General features: G+C 36.2%; 1 protein-coding gene across 2 annotated transcripts in view; it reads right to left on the bottom strand.

The window, feature by feature from the left end:
- The window catches only part of LOC131592328 (neuron navigator 3), a 248,044-nt gene that overhangs the window by 82,516 nt on the left and 143,579 nt on the right, over positions 1-21,949 (bottom strand). For both annotated transcript variants that reach the window (XM_058863752.1, XM_058863751.1), the window contains exon 12: positions 19,111-19,230. In XM_058863752.1, coding sequence (XP_058719735.1) covers positions 19,111-19,230 — 120 coding nt within the window. The remainder of the gene's footprint in view (positions 1-19,110; positions 19,231-21,949) is intronic.

The raw sequence follows: 21,949 nt of genomic DNA on the forward strand, positions 1-21,949 counted from the left end.
TGGGACACACACATTATTAGGATTGAACATGAATTCTCAGTGAGACATAGATGAGAGCAGAATACTGTATGCAACTTCAAAAATAAATTATAACCCAAGAGGAACTTTCCATAGGTTAAAAACCTCTGCCAGTAGAAAAAAGTCTATTATTTCCCCTTGCTCACCCAGCAGAGTCGTGCTGACCCAATATGTTCTATTTGGAAATGACACAAACAAATAATATTGGGAGGAAAGAAAGGAAGAACAGCTGACAGACCCATTGACATGATGGCTGCCTGGCAGTAAAGATTAGAAGCAGTGTTGATAGGCAAAAGCAAAGATAAGCAGGAGAGAACAACCAAATCCTACTTATTCCTGCCAATGCCTAATTTACCCAAGGCCAAAGCTCTCTTTGTAGGCTAGTTGTGACTTCACCTCCCCCAGTGACAACTCTCCTTTGTGTACCGCAGTGGTGACCTTTTCCTGCAGGGCTCAGCAGCACTAATCCACCCTGTCAGCCATCCCAGGAGCCTCTTCTATCTTTAACCTTTGTACAAAAACCTTAGGTATCGTGGCAAGGAGAATTAGTAGCTGCTGCCAGAATCAAATCATTAAAGCCAAATGAGTTTATTGACATTGTTGTCACTACAATGAACAACCTAATCTCAACTGCTGTAAAAAAATATTGATTAAAAGAAAAGATTTTAAAGTAGCTGCATTTATTTTCAAGAAATTGCCTGCAGAAAAATGGAATCTGGAAACATCATTCTGGAAAACTTATTTTGATCTAGGTTGAATTATTTTACCTAACTTCAATCTTACTGTTTTCTAATCAGTTTACTGTGAATTGCTCTAATTTAACCTTATATTCATGTATTTGATGGATGAGAACTTCCTTAACCATTTTTCTGCTACTATAGAGAATATTTTTTTCATTATTCTATTAATATTTCCATTAACTTAGTGATATATTAACAGCACAGTGAATATTAAAAATGTCTCCAGTGACAAGAATCACTGTGAAATACCATAATTCTCCTTTTTCTTGGTCGTTTAGGTGCCAAAAGGAGTTTTGAAATTGCTAAATCCCATTTTGACTTTTTGTCTAGAAAACTGTTTATTACAACCTGATCTGGGGGTTAGCATTTAATAGGTAGACCACCTACAGTGTGCACACAGTTATATAACAGCACAAAGTGAGTCAGGAGATTGCTCTGCTTGATTAGATAATGAGCTTTCTCCGAGTTCTCACATATCAGGTCTGGGAGGCCTCAGCTATTTTATAGCAGAAATCAACTGTTAGCAAGAGCTGGTATTGAAAGCTTTATAAAATAGCTTTTTCCAGAAATCTAAAGCAAATGCAATGGAGTAGCACTACAAAAAGCAGAAATATGCTTGGCATTTTCTCTTTCATCACACTGTGGCTCTTTGTCAAATATAGCAGGCCTCCTTCACATGTGAGGATTATGTAAATAATATACACTTGAATTTATTGCATAGAGCATCAGGATTATTAAACAATGACTTCTTGATTCCCTGTGGGTCATATTCCTATTGTGTGGTTGTGAATTTATTTTCTCAAATTAACTAATAACAACTTCCTGCCTTTGAGAACTCACTGAGCATCATTTTAAAGTGTTTCCATGACTTTCCTTTCAGAAAGCTAGGATTCTTTTTGTCCAGATACATCAGATTATAGTTAACAAGGAACATTTCTCTCTGTCATTGTTACCAAGTGCTAATTGTACCTTTATAATCAACCACTGCCTTGCAGAAAATCAATAAATGCTTTATCAAAATGGACATAAACATTACTATTTGATAAAATCTTCTTTTCTAATGCATTATTTGTAGGATTATGAAATCTATTACTTTTTTAATTCCATTGTGATTTTTATATTATTGACTCCTGGCTCTAATATTATTTTGCTTTGCATTTTTGCCTTTCATGCTCTGACTTCTTTTCTGATAGCTCTCTCACAGATATTCCTTGCAATTTCTTGCCTTCTAGTATTTGCTGCTAGTTTTTATTTTAGTATTTTTTGTTACTGCATTTGAGAAAACCTATTCAAAACCCAGCCCAATGAGAGGAGTCAATTTAACGAGATGCTCTGGGCATAACATAAAATCTTTACATTGGGAAATAGAATATTCAAGCGAGAACAGCCAAATATAATTATTTAGCAACAGTGCTGAATTAGTCTACATGTTGAAACAAAGGGACTTTCCAATCCAAATCTCTAATTTCACAGCCCCACTACCTCAGTGTAAAATACCCTCAATTAATCTTTTCATGAACAGTTATATTCCATCTATTTAAGGCATGCCATTTCAAGAAAGAATTCTGCTGAAAATGCTCAATGCTCAGCATGACTGAATCATTAAGGAATAACATTAGGTGATGTTTTTGACTGAATTTGAAAAATGGCTGTAAAGCTAACTTTGTAGGAGTTGTTTCAGATGCTCTTTACTAATCCTCTAGAAATAATAATCAAATATTTTAGTTGAATATGTTCCCTGCACACTGGAGCAACATGCAGCTAAAATCTTTGCCCCAGAATATTTAAATTTTCCATTGTGTTTAGGACACAAGAGTATGAGAAAATAGCCAACAAAAGCATCGGTGGTGACCACATGCAAAAAACTGGGTAAAAAGAAGATGAAGAAGCCAGACAGAAGTTGTTTGCCTAATCAATAACATGAGAAGTAAGGGTGTAAAAAGCAGATCTATCACAGTTAATAAAAAGACTATGTTCTTACATGCAGAAACAAAGCACAGGTAAATGTATGGATGCTTTTGAGGAAAAATGGCTTTTGAAAACTTAATTCTGGAGGATTGAAAGGGTTGACAGCCAGTCTACAAAACCAGCAGACTTAGCACTTCAATCTGTAAAACAAAAATAGCTCTTTTTCTTCTGTTTCTCTGATTTCAAAATAAGGAAAATACTCAGCATTGGGTTGTTGGAGTATCAGAGAATGTTTGTACATTTAGATAAAAATATTAAAAACCGGATACTTCCTAAGATTGGTGATGGCAGAGTGATAATAGAATATTTCCTTGGTTTGTAATTCTAACAGATGGAAAATATCAGCATATGCTGCTTGCTCATTTCTACTTCTGAAATATACAGTGAGAGATAATGTAAATTAGGTCTAATATACAGCTCTATGCTGTCAAGCAGAAATTAGTAAATAATTAGCAGATCCAAATGACACTGTCAGAGTAAATTTTTAATTATCTAGTTCATCAGACTGGAACAGCCAGAAAGACTTCTGGAACCTAATTCATCTTTTCAAAATTCTTTGGTGAATAATTTTACTCTATCTGTAATCACTTGGAGAACATATCTATAATCACTAGGAGAACATTTCCATTGCCTTTTTTCCTCCTTGGCTCATAGTGTCATTATTTATCTGTTACCTTCCTAAGTCTTATACTTTATCCTTCAAGAGCTAAAAACTTATCATGCTGTGTCATTGCTAACCACTTAAGGTCACAACCTCTCAGTTTAACACCCATCTGTTTTCAGGGTGATATTCAAAGTCAACCAGCTTTAGGCAAAGAGCCAGCACAGATGGTGACAGCATGAAGAGGCAGCACAGCTTGTGAACATCACTTCTTCCTCCACTAAGAAGCTGATCCCTCACTGCACACACACACACAGACACTGACTCATGGGCGGGTACCATGAATACACGCTCACACCACATGGGTGAGCACCTGCAGGCAGGACACATGTAGGCATAGATGTGCTGATATAAATATAATGTGCTGGTTGGTGATTTGCAGTGATGGGTTTTCTGCAGAACAGAAAAGCAACAGTTTGAGTTTGTTCAAATCTTGTGTGACTTAGGGGTGGACATAGTAAAGAAAAAAGTCACGATTTTGCCTCCTGAAAAATTGCCTACAACAAAAAGCATACTCATTTCTTCAGTCAGTCTAGGGAAAAAAGAAGCAGTCCATGTAGATTTACTGTACTACGACAATTTAAAAATAATAAGTGACATAGTATTAACCCAGGAACTTCAGACCTTTGCCCTGCTTGCCTGTTCAATTATAGCTTACTATTTTGTTTGGGATTTTGGTGTTTATTTTTCAAGGTAAAGCAAATAAATCCAGGCACCTTAAAATAGAGGTTATCTAATAATGATTTAATGATTTCATCAATTATGTTATATGTTTGCTGTAAGTTTGGACTGGAATACACCAGTAAGTTTCCAATTTTGTACTAGATAAAATAGGAAAGATTGGTTTTTGTACTGGCAAAGAGAGCCCATGTTGTAATAATTGTCCTGGCTTATCCTCTGATTCTTTTATTAGATCCTCTTATTATTAAAGTCCCAAAGCACCTGCACAAAATACAAAGAGTCTGGCTGAAACCCAGAGCATATTCATCCTTTTCCAAAAATTATATAAAACATACACTATTTTGTCTCAGAAAGCAAAGCAGACTTTGCATTTAAATTATATGAATGGTAATATGCATCCAAAATGGCTGATTGCTTCCACAGCTTAGTTGGAACTTACCAATGTTTCATATTAAAAATTAAATAACTCTTAGGCTTAGAACTTGAATGGCTAAGTCTATGACACAACCCAGCTGAGAAGGTAATGGGACCTCTGGCTATCTGTGTTTATAGCAGTAAATGTACCAGGATCACAGTCAGGGAGATAAGGCAAGATGCTTTAGTAAATCACTGCCAAACAGCAGCCAGTCATTCAGGATCTCACCCCAGCATCCTGAAGCTCTTTCATCTTCCATAAATGTCATCTTGAGTTAAAACCAGAAAAGCCAAAAAGCTGGGCTACTGCTTGGCTGTGCACATACACAAAAATAACCACCCCAAGCCCAAACCAAAACAAATTAAAAAACCCCTTTATCAGATAGAAATCCTGAGGAAGACATAGCAACAATATAACACAGCTCTTTTAGCCTATTAATTACTTCAGTTAGACTACTAAGCTTCAGAGGTGTCACTAACAAAGATGGAAGGTGGCCATAAATTGCTTCACTATAAAGCAAAAAAAAAGAAAAAAAAAATCCCAATTTAAAAGCTCCCCATTACAATGAAATACTTTGCCTACTTCCTAAATTAATTGATGTAATATTCAAGTTGGAAAGCAGGCTAGTAGGTGACAAATAAAATAAAAATATACATGCAGACAGTAAAAAAAAAATTAAAGTCTGTTGCAATGAATGAAGTCTCTGCTATCTTGGGAAACTTTGTCCTCCTCTCACACTCCATACTTCTTGGTTGTCGTGTTTGTTACCACCCACTTTGCAAAGATGAAATAATTCTTTGAATGTCCCACAGAAGCAGCAGTATGTGAAAGACTTTTTTCCAAAATGAATACTGACTTCAGCCTTTTGCAGTTCTTTCTCATTCCTTACTACTGTTCCTCTCTCCCCCAAAGTCTAGCCAGTGTTTATCACTTAAGTTTTCTCCGATATTAGAAGAGATTGAAAGATAAACTGGAAGAGGACAGAGCTGCTGAAAACTGGTACACGGGGAAAAAATATGAGACCACAAAGCGAATTGGGAAAACAAATGGCAATCATCTTCATAAATGTAACTGAACAGCAAAAGTAGATTCTTATATTTGCTGCAGAGACAGAAAGGGACAGAAAATAGTGAAATTTCAAAATGGAACCATCAGTGAGCTACAGTCTCACCATCAAAAACACTGTGGCAATAAATTTAAGAGTGGATCACTATGGAAAGGCTAACTGCTGAGAAACTAATAGAATCAAACACCTATTAAAATGGAGAATCAGAGTCTATTTTGAATTATAGTCTATACTAGAAAGGTGTGACTAGAGGAAAGAGCTTGGTATATTTTTCTTTGGTCAAACAAACAAGCAAACCAAACCAACAGATGTTGAGTATAAGAACAAAACTAGCTGGAAATGTGAAAAAAACCCCCAAACCCTAGGAACACAATACTGAATACAGGAAAGTTGGTCAAACTTAAAAGACACCCCAGGAGGTGTAATGGAATTCAATACTGCTTCAAAAGGAAAAATGCAAGGAAAAAGAAATGACCAAAGTGAGTTAAAAGTTCAAAGGTTAAAAAAGTCCTTTCTTGAAAAAGGAAAATGGGGAGAAACCAATAAGTAATATGGCTTCAGACGAGTCTTGCAGGCAAGAGATAACACCAGAGAAGAAGCATCGTGAAGTAATGAAAATACAGAAGCCTTTTATAAAAATATCAGAAGAAAAAACTAGCACCAGAAAGTGAAACCCATGAAGAAGGGGGTTTCACTTTAAATTGGCGGTGACTCAGAAATAACTGAGGTAGCTGCTTATTTTAAAAAATCCATCTCCAAGAAGAAAAAGCTTTGCCAAAGTTTCTTCTTAAGAAATCCTTGCTTTACCAGTGACAATTTTTAAAAAAGCATTTCTAAGATTTCTCTTGGAATTTACAGAAAAATAGCAGATGGAAGAGCTTCACAGAGAAACATCAGCATAATACTAGCTTTCAGGAAATGCGTGAATGCTTTTATATGTTCTTGTCCAACAAATTATTTTTGTCTCTGCCAAAAATAAGTCCTTTAACAACACAAAAATGAAAATATACTGGGAAACAAAAAAAGTCTTTCCCTTGTTTAACTAATGGAAAATTAAAGCAACCTGAGCACTAAAGTGAATTGATGTATAAAGACTGCACTTGTTACACACTATACCTTCAATTATGTATTTTTTTCTTAAAAACTGTTGCTGCCATACATTTTTATAGAGCCTCTGATATTAGCTTCATGAAATCTTACGGATTAGAATATGAAGCCAGCTGATTCCTAGGGCTTGCACAAAGTCCTGATGGAACCGACACACAGCCTTTATTACAAGCTGGCAGGTAAATATACATCAAAGAACTTTGAAACTGTGGCACAAAGGGTTTCACTATCAGTAGTTTTTTTGCCACTACAGGATATTACTCTGAAATACTATTGTGACAAATGTCTTTCCATTCCTGACACAATAGGCAGTGATTTATCTAGACTTAATACAGTTCTCCTCATGTACTTTATTTGAGTTTTGCATACTCAAGTACTGCAGGTTAAATTCCCTGTTCCATCCCAACTGCACACGGAATATATTGATGCCTCCAGGCCACATATGGATTTCTAAAATCTGGGGATAACTGACAATTAATGAAATGTTATTCGTAATTGAGAGCATCACAAAGGGTTATTCAGCAACCATTTGGCTACATGTAGCAACTGGCAAGAATTGAGGTATGAAGCTCAGGGAACCACACCACCTCTGCTGAGCTCTTAGGCCCCTCTGAACCTCCAGCAGCATCGCAGGGATGCTTAGGGCTCTCTCTGCACCTGGCCCAACATCTTCTGCAACAAAAGGCAATCATGTTTCTCTAAAAGAATTCAAAGCATCCATGCTAAAGCCAAATGAAAAAAAAATACATGCATTTTTTTCAGTCAACAGCCTATAAAATAATTTGAGAATATTTCAGTTGATTTGAATGACGATATTGCAGGGTCTAATATTGCTGGCATACTCACCAGAGCAGAAGGGCAGCCACACAGGCACGCACGCAGTGCTTGTCATGCTACGAGCACTGTTGAGAACAGCAGTCTCCTCAGTACCCTTTTGATATCTTTATGCACAGCTTCAGCAGTCTCTTTAGAAGACCTTGAGGTGTTAGGAGATGTATGATAATTCTGCTTTGATACATAATTAGTAACACAGTTTGCATCTTCATGATGAAGGCCCTTCCCTGCTGTCTCTCTGGAAGCTTCTGGGTTTAGCCCAGCCAGCAGGTCACTTATAGACTGCCCTTTTATCATACACTCATCTTAAAGAACTGTTCAGGAAAGGACTAAATCATTTTGGTGATCTGTAAAGGGTATTTAGAGTGTGCTAATAAAATCCTTTTTGGGAAGCTCTGAATGGCAAATACAGGCTTGCATGTAGGGTATGCACTGGAGAGGAAGTGTAGGAGCTGTTTCATCTTTTTTACTGGGACTGAGTAATAAAATACATATAGCAAAAGTCAGGCTGTTTAAATACATTAGAGACCCAAAATACGCTCATCATACTGTTCCATATCTTCTAAAATCACAACTGTTCAACATAATGGGGTTTATCTTCCTATCAGAAATAGAAAAAGACAGGGAAGAAGAGTAACATTCATGTCAAACTGAGTTTCCTTAAATAGCTATGGCTTTCTATGACATGTACATTAATCCACAAATTTCACTTCAGGAAATTCTCCAGGGTCAAATGAAAAGAGAATGTAATTTGCTAAATCTACAGCTTAAGCTCTTGAATTTAATCGTGTGCCATTTGGAAAGACCTGACAACATGTTTGGCATAATTTCCACATTATGGCATGCTTCTACAAACAGTATTTTGGAAAAACATTCAAAGGTGAAACAGAAGACAGTTAACTAGGAAAGATTCAATTGTTTAAAGTTCACTCAGGAGCATTTCTGTTTGCCTAAAAGATGAACATTAAACATGTAAAGATTTAACACTGTCCTCTGAAAATCTATTTTCATTTATAGCTTTTCAAGCTACCTAGTGCAAGCCATCCTGAAATATCAGGTTATTTAAAGTGCTCAATTTTTTTTAATCAAAAGATTCTTATTTATTTTGCTTGAATTTTCCTATTTTTCTTTTTTAGATGGGACTTACTTCTTGACAACCTGGCTCAGGTTCTCAAATAAAAATACTATAAAAACAGGTGTGAGATACTTAAGTTGGATTAGTCTTCTTAGAATTTATCTCAGGCTTTTATCCCAGCTTCTCCTTACAAATACCAGGAACAAAACCGACAACACTGCTACTCTAATACAAGAAGGTTTTTCAGAAACTGATAGTAGGAATAGGAGAATTTCCTTGCACCTTTAAGACAGCAAATACCACATTACTCAGTTCTCCCTTGTAGCAGAGTCATGGCTAGTTAAAGGAAAGGAGGTCTTTTCAAAGAAATAGTTATGTTACCTCAATAAGCATTACTCAAACCCACTACAGACTGAGGACCAGAATTACATGTGGGATTGCTGACCAGCTACCTTCAGTATTTATTGCCTTTGTTCTGACTTGGACCGAACAGCTGCAGTAAGTCCAAGAATCTGACAAAACACCACCAAGGCAGCAATCCAAAATTATTAAACTATCTATCATAAATTTTCTGTGATGTAGGTTGTTCTTACTGCCCACACTGGAAAGCTGCAGAAATTGATCCAGTGTTATTGGGGCTCACTTACCACTACTCAACAGTTCAGTGGCTTACTGAATAGACAGTAGACACATACAAACAAGCCAAGTCAACTTAAAGTTTCCAACATTTCCAATCCAATAGATGCATTTCAAAAGAAAATAAGTGCATAATTTAATTGGAATTAAGCTGTTTAGAGAAAGCTGTTGAAAATCTAGGATATTAAGCTTCAAAATTTATCTCGAAGGCAATTGTCATTGTCAAGATCTATTATTTTTCATACACAAAATTATTTTTCCTAAGTAATTTTGCATTGCCTTTATCCACTGAATATTAATCCATTTCTCAGGAGTATGGCTGGTATCATTAATTTAAATGATTAGAAAGAAAGATGTACAAAAGAAGGGATCACAAATTTCTTTCTGTCCTGAACAAAGGAAAAAAAACTTGCAAAATAGAGCAAATTCAGTTATTTACTATGCATCAGAAGGTTTGGGTCATAAGTGGCACTCTGAGTCAACTCTTTTCATGAAGGGGAATGATTTTAACTCAAAGAGGGAAAAGAATAATTCTTCAGCCTTAAAAAACCATGCTGATTTCTCCTTCAATAATTTTGACGTACAGAGAAAGACTCCATTTTAGGAAAATAACTCAAAAAACCCTGGAAAGATAACTTCTTCTGCTAAGAAACTATGCCTGGGTGACAGGCTGTCACTTCACTGCAAGGCTCTACTAGAATTTATTTTATTTAAAATAAATAAATAAAAAAAATATTAAAACAAAACAGAAAATCCCCAAACAACCCAACACATTAGGTTTATTTTTTGTCAAATTCTTTAAAACAATTATGCTTCATCTTAATATAATAAATAAATAAAATAATGAAAGCTAGATGTCTAGCGATGTTCCTAGTACAGTCAACAGAGATAAGGGGTTCCAGCTGGTGGTTCATGAATCATGAAGATCACACACCTTTACTGATCTCTGGTTTCTAAGAAAGCATTATATGTCTTCCAGTCACCTCAGATGCAGACCACTTATTTTGTCTACTTTAGTATTTAAATCAGCAAATAAATATCTTAGAGAAAGATCTAGGATTGATTTTAAAAAATGAAGTACCTTTCTTCTTCATATCTTGTTCCTGAAGTTCACAATGCTATTAAAATTGTGTGTGCATTTCTAGTTTGAATCACAAAAATTTCAGCTTTTATGTGCTGGCTATCAGTATGAATCTGTTCACTGATAAGCTCTCAGAAGATATGCAATACATAACTTAGTGTTTTCTGACTCTGGTTTCTTTTCCAGAAACTGGTTGAAATCCCATACTTTTGAACTATCCTAATTTCACTTTTAAATCAGTATACCTAGTGTCTGATCAAAAACTGTTGGGTATTTAAACATAAAAGACACTAGCTTATATCAATAAGATTTATTTCTAGATAAAACACTTTGAAGAATGACAAACACCTGTTCTAACAGCTATTGCTCTTCCCAGGGCAATGCAATTATTTCCAACACTCCACATGTATTTAAATGGCACTAAAGCAATTTTTGTTTTTATAAGTTTACATTCACAGCAGTTGATAGGGTTAGCAGCCATTTTACATTCTATTCTGCAGTATGAAACATACTACAGCGTAATGCATTCAAAAGGAACAAAAGGGAAAATTTAGCACATCAGAAATTAAAGCTAATGCACATAGGTAAGAGATGAAAAGCTTATTTATGAAGGTAAATTTAATTAGGTAAATTAATGTATTTTAGATTATTATAATGTATTTTAGATTATTCAGTCCACTAAGCATGTTTGAATTATAAGTATATTGTATCCTTTTGCAAAAAAAAGTTCCGTAGAATTCATTGAGGGTTCCACTCTTTAAATTTACACATCTGATCCTGCTTAAATTGTTATGACAATCTTTTGTTTACAAAGGAAATCTTTGAAGACTTAATATTTTAACAATTAGATACAGATGAGATTAGTGCTGTAACTTCAAAAGAAAACAAACTCCTAGCATATTGCTGCACCAAACATTTCCCTGCACGGAGCTGAGGTTGTCACAAGGGGCTCAGGAGGGGCAGGAGGCCTCCACAACAGTACTTGGAAAACAGATTGATGAGGAAGGCTTGCCTTTTTCTCTCTCCATCAAAAGAAGACTCAGAGGTGACATCATTAAGATTTATAAGCAAAATGTTGATATAAGCAAATGGAGAGATTTTTTTTTTTCCCAAAAGGAAATGTTAACACATGTCGTGCTCCGCAGCAGGCAGCCTGCAGCACAGGGTATTCTGTTCACTGGCTGCCAGGTTGTCAGCTACATGGTATTCTTCCCAGCCTTCCCTTCATGCTCTCTCCCTTTGAACACAGTCTTTAGCCAGCCTACAGTGTTCAAAGTCTACTTCTCTGTCAAAGAAAATAAAAGGCTCACATGTTTTTTAACCTGCACAGCTTTAGAGATGTCCTTCTTTTAATTCTATTTAATCATAGATAACCCATGACCAGTTTTCATCTGGATTCTAGCTATGTTTAACCACTAATGATAAAATTACCTTGCAATGCAGTTTCAATTCCAAAATGTACTGAACATCGCTGCTTTCCCAGAGGCCCAGGACAGAGTTGCACTGCTTTGCTCCAAGAGCAGCACATTGCAAAGGAAAGAGTCAAAACCTTTCCATTTTCCTCGTGTGCACTCTAAGTAGCCCTACAGCCTGAGCAACAAAGTGTAATCGCACTTTAGATGTTTGGTTTAACTTAAATTTATTTTTCCTTTCACTTGAGTATTTCTTCCACCTGTCAACTAGGAGAAAGTGCAGGTGTACAAAACAACAGTTCATTTAATCCCTTTCTCATAACACCTCATTAATGTAAAAAGTCCATCATGATGGGGCTCTCCATTTTCACCTATTTCTCATTGTTTTAGAGGTCTGCTGAAGTTACCAAATTCATATTTTATTTTAAGTAAACTAATACCTAATATATACAAGGCAAAGGATTTTTATAGTGTTACAAAATAATTTCTTTCCATCTAAGGGTTAATTGGAATGTTCTTATCATTCATATGTTTAGTTTGACAAGCATGTAACTTCCTCAGTCTGGAACGCAACTATTATAAAAACAGTTCTTTAAAAAATAAATTAACCAAGAAGAAGTATCTCTCAGGCAATTTAGAACAAAAGACAGCTTAGCAATCATGAGCTGCTTTATCTCCAATAATAAATCATCAAAAGTTGTATTTCTATATCCAGTTTTATGAGGCTTCTGTCTAAAAGACCATGTGTTTGCTAATGTTAGAACTGCAATATCAATTGCAGCTCTTTTACTACAAATTTCAATACGATTTTTAAAAAAACAGCCATGCAAGAGAATAAAATGACAATATTTGTTTCCTCCAGCCATCAAACGAATCAAGACATTTTAAAGAAATTAATTTGTTTCTTGACTTCAGGACTCAAGTAGGCACATGGGAGATTCAAGTTCTTGAATTTTATATTTGATCCTGGAGTATTTTGGTTAATGATTTAAATCATACTACCCATGTTTTATTTTAACACAAAGAGGCAGTAGAGTGGTTTTTGCTGTAACAATGAAGTACAGAGGTGGACCAAAATGTTGCGGCTGCTGCTGAAACTGTAAGCTGAGTCTTGGAAAGCTTTTATTAAATACATTGACACTCTCTTCAGAAGTAGATTGCAATCAAAATAGACCATCTCCATTTTGCCTGAAGTATTAGAAATCTGTAAATAAAAGATAAAGTCCTGCCTCACTTCAAATAATTTTAAAGTATTAAACCAAATTTTTAAATAAGAAGAAATGCCAACAGAGTGCTTGTCATTAATACCTAGCTCCACACCATCCACTTTAAAAAAGTACATTTATGAGAACATAATACATGTCATCTGTAAAGAGACAGCCTTTGGTTCAATGAACCTACAGCAAACTACATGCTCAGGTCATTTAGTATCACATGAGAATGCACTTGTATTCCTGCAACACTTTAAATACTTATTTCTGTTTTTAATCTAAATGGAAACTAGCTGTCCCTCGTACTTCCGCTTAATAAAAATTTTAAAAAGAGAAAACTTAATTTACCATTTGCAACCTGGTCTTGTTTTAAGGTAAACATCTGCCATTCACATTTGCCTTTTCTGTGTGATTTTCTTATGTAAGCTGGGTGCAAAAAAATGTGTCTGCAGACATGATGTTGCAGGATCATGACAGTTTAACATACTAATGACAGCATGCTAACAATGCAGTTTGTTTATGCCACTGATATTAATATAGTATCTGAACCTAAAACCACACAGCTGGTAAATGTTTCCATTTTTTGGTTTTTGGTTCTGTGGGCAATTACTGTAGATGTTTAAAGCAAGTAAGGAAGGGTGAACTTCACAAAATTAGATCAAAGTCAAGTTGCTTTGCCTATTTTATGTTGTCCAACTCCTGACTTTTGAAAGCATGACCAGAAACAAATCATACTAATTCAAATAACATTATTTCTAAATTAATAATGCTGTACAAAATTGTATTACTGAAAAATTAATTTCTCATTATGCTTTCGAAAATAAGGAATTCATCCTGAAAGAATTCTGAATACTTAACAACATAATGAGCCTAAACTGCAGGAGTGCTCCTTTTGACACTATTATTTGCTCTTCATGCATGGATACACACATATTTATGCTTCAGGTACTTAAATTTAGCATCCATACTTTGCAGAAGCAATAAAAGCCCAGATACACATTGAAATAGATACTTCTAGCTAGTAACTTTCTTGATAGCCTAGCAGATGCCAAGATGAGGAAGGATTTACACCAGAGACTGTGAAAATGCAGGATCATTTGAGAATAATAAAAAAGTAAATGGTGGGAAATGTTAACAGCAACAGCTGTGAAAAGAAATTAGAGAAGATTAAAAGCATAGAAGAGAACAATAATAGTAAAAACACTTTAAAATTTAAATTGCTTCACAAGAGTGATTCTATAATTACGGCTTCTGTAGGTATTTGAATAGTAACTGCAAAAACAGTGAGGTATAGATATTTAATTTTTTTCCAATACCCTAAGAACTTACTAATATAATAAAATCACAATCAGGAAAATGATAGCAGATCACACTATATGAACCATGCTGACTGTAAGGCCTACAATGAGCTGACTTTAAGGTCTACAATGACTGTTTACATTGTGGACAGAGTAACAGTCACAGGCATACCGAGTGGTGAAGGCAGATGCAAAGACAGGAGTCTCCCTACACAGTAAAGTTTTACAGCAAAACTCAGTTTTGCCCAAGAAAACCTTAGACTGCAAGAAGAAGGTATATTTGTTTCTGTGTTTTATTTTTTATTATTTCATATCTGTGGGATGGATATTTGCATTTATTGCCATGGCCACAGGTACCCAGTGTTGGAGAGACCTGAAATGTTGTCAGACAAAGGAAAGGGTAGAGGACTGAATGTGTGCACGCAGTGAATACTGTTCATACAGTGTGGCATAAACATTGCCTTGATCCATAGTAAATCCTGCTCTGCAACCAGAAGCAGCAAACTGAACAGGCAATAGTTGCAGCTCAGCAGAATTGTCACATCAACACCAAACTGCAGATACATAGCAGAAAATAAAGTATTAGTACAGTGATGAAACACACAGGATCACCTGGTTAGAAAGGCAAAACGTAAAGTATGTCCCTCCATTTAGCAACATCCCAATAAGGAAAATTCCAAATGACAGCAGAAATGTCAGTGTTCTTCTAGAACTGTATGAGAACAGGCATTGTATTCCATCTGGATTTCAGGTTACTGCTCATGATGTCTCAGCCTTTTCTGATATGACCAACCCTACAAAATAGAGCTCCCAGTTCAATGCCTATTGAACTCTGGAAAAGTTCCTTTTTCAAAAGAACAATATTCCAACTCAAGGCTCATCTACTCAGACAAACAGCAGAAGAAGACTTATAGCTGTTCATGCAGGAAGTTAGCTAATATACTACAGGCAAAATCTGGAATTATTTTATTATAATTAATAATGTATTATGGTGATTATGGTTTGGCTGAAAACAAACAGGCCAGCCTGAGCTATTCTGAGATAACTGCCAAATCTTCTGCACATGTGGCAGATGGTGGAAGCATTTGGGGGACTCCTTATGCATAAGAACTCTGCATTATGGGGCCTCAGATTCAATGCAACAGCAAAGCAGCTGAAGTGGGTCATGATAGAAGCACACTAAGCAGCATAAACTTTAAAGCTTTGGGTTTCATCCAAAGAAAAGGTAAAAAAGAAAGAATACTGCATTCAATGGATATGAGGGGAAAGTGGTAGTACAACCTATGCTGACTGATGAAGGTGTAGAAAATCGTGGCTTATGACACACTGCCCTAAATTCTGAAGGTACAGGGAGTGGAAGGACAGAGTTTGAACTCAGTGGAGCTATATTCCCTTCTAATAGGGCTTACTTTAAACTTCCTTAACAGTTTTCAGGAACACCACGGGCTGGTTTGGAAACATTACAACTTACATTGCAACAAACCTTATTCTTCCGAAGAACATAATTCATTTTGTGTGCTTATAGCTAATCTCTTTTGGCTCATCTTACTTTGAAAAAGGCTTTGAACTCCAAGAATGTTCCTCAAATACTCCCTCTACAAGTCCCAAGAGGAAAATGCTAGAGCATAGAGGAAGTAGACAGGACAATAAATGAAATGTAATGTAATACCACTGAGAATTCTCTTAGCCATATCTCATGTTATATCCAATGCAGAAAAACCATCTTCCTCTCTGATTAATTTCTTGTGCTAACTGAAGCAAGGTAAATTGGAAGGAATAGGCATTTATTTAAAGAAAAAATATTACAAATTAAAAAACAAACAAACAAAACAAAAAACCAACCAAACAAAAACCAAAGAAATCCCCCCCAAAAAACACCCAATGAAACAACTGTTGACATCTGATGCTGTCAGTGTCCTTTCAGCCTTTATAATTCCTTTCCCAGAACAAGCAAGTTTGCTGTACTACTTTCTACACCAATGTGGTTTATAGAGCAGTATGCAAGTAACACTTAAACCTTGGCTTACTGTGTGAATTTAACTTTTATGTTGTTGTTCAAAGACTAATTTAATGTAATTATGGGGATGAGCTCTCTCAGGCTAGGTTTCCAGCATTTCAATCCTTTGCTTTTGGCAAGATGTGGAAATAGAGGTGCTATCTGAACCAATTTAGTGTCATCACACTGGGGACCTGCTTGTTTTTTTACATGATCCAGGAAATGAGAATCAGTCTGAAAGTATAAATTTACCAGAAACAGAATTCCCCTTAGAGATATCAGTCCGTATCGCTAAAGAATATTGTACTGCCAGCTCACAAAGCGAAAAAGTTTTAAAATATAAGCAGAAGCTACAACTTAAGTTGTCAGAGAAAATCCAGGTTGAATTTCCATGAACAAGGGATTGCTGTCAGCAGAAGTTGCTGCCTCTAGTAATGGACAGAACACCAAAACTTCTCTCCTGCTTGCTAATGTAAATCAGATATTTGTGGCATATCATTTATTTTCTGCCTGAAAGGAGATGCCAGCAGAGCCCTTTACAACAGAAAGGCAAGGGCAGATCATGCCAATTATGTAAAAGGTTTATAGTAATGATCCCGCAGAGAAAATGCATGTCCTTCACAGGGATGACAATGAGGAGAATAATTCTCTTTCACAGGAGTGGCAAGTGTCAAACTTCTTATATTGAAGCTGTGGCATAAACCCTATAATTTTTTGTTCAGAGTAAACAAAAAAAGTTGAAAAAGGCTATGTGAGAAAAGACAAAATCTTACGTACCCACACTGTTAAGGATCGAAATGTACCTAGCCAAAGTCTCAGCAAATTCCTATTTCTTTTTCTTCCTGATTTCACTTCATAAATGTGGCACATATTCTTGAAGATCACCATAAACATTTTTTTTCTACCTACCTTAGGTTTTTTGGCGACCAATATTGGTAAGCATGTGCTTTATTATCATCGGAACTCCTATAAATATTTGCATTTTACACTTCCTAAACAACTTTTGCTTTTTCAAGGAGTAACATACACTTATATATAAAAAACCTCCATGCTATGCCCACGAAGAATGATTAAGTTTATAAAAAGAAAATACTGAAAGGTCAGGGAACGCCAGTATTGTCTGAATAGCCATAATTTAAATACCTCATGCCTGTGCATCATGAAAATCCTTTAAGTAAATATTAACATAGTATGTTCCATGAAACCTCATTTAGAGGGTCTAGAAGAACATAGGAATCCAGCTTTCTTCCTTTATGGGAAAGCAGTCATTACTTGAAGTAAGTTCTACTTCACATTTGTAGATGATAGACTGCAAAATATGCGTATACCTGCACACTGTACAGAACAAACAAATATCTACATTAAGACAAATAAGCATCCAGTGTTTGAGTGGCATCTAGAGCTTGAGGGATACTAAGGAAAAGTAAAAAAAAAAAATGCTTATTTTGGATATCTTTTTTTCTTTTTCTTCCCTAGGGGAAATCTGTGTGGTTTGAAGCCTGGGTGTGAATATTGCATGGTAGGAAGAGTTCTAATGACTTCAGTCCCAAGGGAAAAAAGACATACAAAAACGTGGGCACTAGTAACATTCTCTAATTACATGACTGCCAGCCTCTAAATTTTCCACCCTCTCTCTCACTTTGAGCATAAGGCTCCTGTTCTCACATACAGAGCTCCACAAAAGTCCCCCCTGCCCACATCTCATTTCTCATTTTCTCCTTCTGTTACTGCCTGAGTTCTATCCAAATTATTTTCTTAAACGCCTACTGTACACTTTCTCTGGTCCTTGCATCACGTCAATGCTTGCATTCCAAAGAACCTATCTGTGTTCATTTGAATTTCTATCTAAAATAGGGTTTTTCTGCAAGGTCAACAAATGCTCTGATGTCAGCTAAATCAAGCTTCTTTTTTAAGTAACTGGTTTCCTAGATGAAAGTTATGTCCTGTATCCTGCTGCATTGCTTGCACTGTTTGACCAATGCAGACTATTCCCAACTTATGTCACAGGCATATTTTCATCAGAAAATGTAAAAGCTAAAAATCATACCTAGGTAAATCTCCTAAAACTTCGTCAACTAATTTGCCAGGTTTATAAAACCAGAACCACCCCATGAATCTTTTCCCCCTTTGTGATTCAATACTTTTTCTTTTCCTAAAAGAAACTTGATTTAAAAATGAGGGCACTCAAATCGACCCCATAACATTTTAGACTGCCAAATTTCACAGCTGTTCCTTATCTCTATGATAGTCTGACCAAAACCTCAGAGCTGACAGCTCCAAGCTCTGCAAAAGCTGGGTTATGAATTTTTATTTCTCAGATGTGGATGCAAGCCACCAACATGAATCTACTTTAAGCTTAGGGAAAAGAAACAGACATACTAGTGGGAGCATGTTTTAATGCTCACACTCATATGTAAGGGCAGGATGGAGTTGTTTGTTTTTCAAACTGTATAAACAATGGGATAGAACCCAAATTTTCACTTCCAACTACTTGCCAGTACTGCCTTCTTCTGATACTTGAAAGGGCAAAACAGGTGGTTCAAGTTCCAGCCAAATCCAAACGCATGTTTTGAACCATGTCACCAGGCACACACAAGCTACTGCCTAGAGACCATGTGAATTTACCCTTTGCTCATCAACTGAAATCATGTCCCATTTCATATTGCAAATAAGGTCTAGGCTTCTTAATATTTTCTCTTATGTCTACAAGAAGATGTTCTTCCTCAGTCTCCTTCCCATGTGAGAATTTTGCCTTTTTCCCCCACTCGTGGTATCTCCTATTTTGGGTGCTCAGAAACCTCACAGCCTCAGAAGCTTGCTTCTTATTCCTTATGTGATATTTTAGCAAGTATGAAGGATGCAAAATATTTATAGAGCTCCGATCGGTTTTTACTTAGCAAAGCACTGTTACCTGTCAGCATCCACAGTTACATCATGAACCCCTCTCTGGATGACGTCTCGAGAGGCAGCAAGGTCTGGTATTCGGTTCAGACTTCTTGTATATAGGTTGAGTCCTCCATCTGTCATGTACCTGAAAATAAATTTGTGGTCAATCAGTGGGAAATCAGCCATATGGCAACATTTCACTCTAAAGTTAATGGTCTGTGAAATTCAAGTGTTTAACGTACAGGTTGTCTTATTAGATGGTAGACTTATACTAAATATTCCCACTCTATGTGCCCAGCATAGGGAGATTGGGTATCTGCCTGTTTTCTGGGATCATTTGCCTTTTTCTGTGATGGCTTACAGGCTCTTTTACTAAAATATTTTTAGACTGAAGCCCTCAAGTATGTTTAAAAGCACATTTTAAATACTGTGGTTTTTCCAAAAAATAGTACCAGATGCAAGAAACATTACTCCAGCTAAAAGAATAAATATATAAAAAAAAGTAGCATTTATCCAAATGGCAAAAAGAGATTAGGATCCCAAATTCATAGTCCCTGTTGGAATACAGTTATTCAGATATGAGAGACATATCAACTGAAGACCTTAGAATGATATTTAACAATATTTTTTATGCATGTTCCTTTTACTTGATTCTCACCACCTCAAATTATAATATTATAATGAATGTCTAATGAATGAAACAGTGATTATAGTGATGTTTACGCACCAGAGAACCACTAAAAGTTTATGAATTAAAAGTAACAGCAATAATTTCTGGAATGCCTACCTACAGTTTGGTTGTCTCTCTGAGAGGTCTTAGCACTTATAATAGAGCAGCATCACAAGCCTGTCTTATCCCCAAGACCTCTCCATTATGTTCCCAAAGGACCTTTTGTTAAACTGTCTTCCCTTTTAAGCTCTTGTTCTTTCTGTTTCCCTTTTGTATTTTCTGATAACTTTAATGTACAAAGTCAGCATAAATTTATTTGTGAAGGACCATGCACATACATGGCACTGAACACAGAAACATACATATTCAGAAAAAAATTTCTGGACCTCATTGAACCTACTCAAAGTAAAATACAGACTCATTGAAATAGGCGTAGTCCCAGCGTTAGGTTGACGGCAAAAGTGATATCCCAGTTTAGTCACAATTCAGTCTTTAACTCAAGCTCTCCTTGGGCCATGAAATGGTGCCACGCAGACCCACCTTTTGGTCTGTGTGCAGGCACACAAACATTTGACTTCAGTAACTACACAGAATCCCGGGCACAAACCAAGGCACACACCCACACCACTGCTACTTCAGCTGTTCTGTTGGCCCTCTCCCACAGGAATCACCTGTGACAGAGACCTGAGGGCCAATGCAGCAGTCTGGGATCACCTGCCTCAGCCTCCATCCACATGGTTTGGGGTGGCTGAACAGGTGCAGACCTTGAGAGCAAAGCTGCAGTAGTGGAGCCCTGTGTGGCAGTTCCAGTTTGAGAAGGCATCATGTCCTGGGTGGCAGTATGGATGACAGCAATCCCAAGTGCATTAAAACACAAAGGGTTCCTTTGATTATTTTCAACATAGCTCTGTGGCATTTAATGCATGGGTTACACTTGGCTGGCAGTTTGGAAAAATGTTTCTGAAGCCTTAGTATCTGGAGTTTGGAGAAGGTAATTTCATATTTGTTTTCAAAGGTAAATTTACAGTCACGTTTATATATTCTATTCAACTTTTTATTAAAGACAAAATTCAGATTTTTTTACAGATTATTTAGCTAGCCTTGAATTATCCAGTAGACTCCATAGCTCTAGACTTGCATATTAAATTTAGCTGTGCTTGAATGCAATCCAGACTATATACATATTTTTTCCTGTATAACTAAGGAGAGACTTAACAAGTGCAACAGGCCCTCCTCACACTAATTTCTAATTACTGCTGCATTCTTTTCCCCAAGTGTTTAAAGTAATTAAACTGATAATGGAAGAAGCATGGAGGAGATAAGACTTTACATGCCTCAGTAAATCTTGAAATTTCAGAGCTTATCAACTTGTTTTTAACATTTACCACACCTAAAAATGTTAACCGAGCACAGAGCAACTTACTATCTATTGAGTTATCCTTATTACAGATGCAAAGAACAGTCACATAAGATGACTATATTCACCCTTTAATGTGATAAGCAAATTAATACAACTCATGAGGCACTGCAAAATATTCTCTTATTCTATTTTGAATAAAACCAGGCATCTGTCAAAGGCAGCATTAATATTTCCTTTAAGATAAGAGGTCCACAGACATTAAAGTATCATATTTTCCATATGTATTTTCTCTTTTCTAGCACATATAAATATGGCATCCTACTTGACAGTCACTAATGCTGTGTTGTGGACAATGCTGTCAACAGCACTCCATACACAGATCACTGAAAAAGTAGACCATGGAGATACAGGAATATGCTTTTTTTAAAATGATGCTTTTTCTAGACATCTATCTTTGGATGGTGCTTGAGATGAGACACTGTTCTAGAGAGAGCTTTGATCACAGACTTCAAATTGCCTTTAGGAAATGTATCATACTCATTGTCATCACCCACTATTCTCTAATCACAGCTATACTTCAAACTAAGAGATTAGATTGACAGCAAGAATTCTAAAATTATGGAGTGAAGCAGTGTGGTGTGACATGACCAGGTACTCTATGGAACTTCTATTCAACATGGCATTACACACCAGTCAGCAAGAAGCCTTGAGATGCCAATGGCAGCACTGAATAGTAATTTGAGTAAAACTGTAACATGGCTGTTCGTTTTTTAATGATGTTCTAAAAGGTCTCACATACACAGGACTCAAGTGACTTGTGTTTCTAGACTGATG

This window comes from Poecile atricapillus, chromosome W (assembly GCF_030490865.1).
Source record: "Poecile atricapillus isolate bPoeAtr1 chromosome W, bPoeAtr1.hap1, whole genome shotgun sequence".
In the NCBI taxonomy this organism is placed as follows: domain Eukaryota; kingdom Metazoa; phylum Chordata; class Aves; order Passeriformes; family Paridae; genus Poecile; species Poecile atricapillus.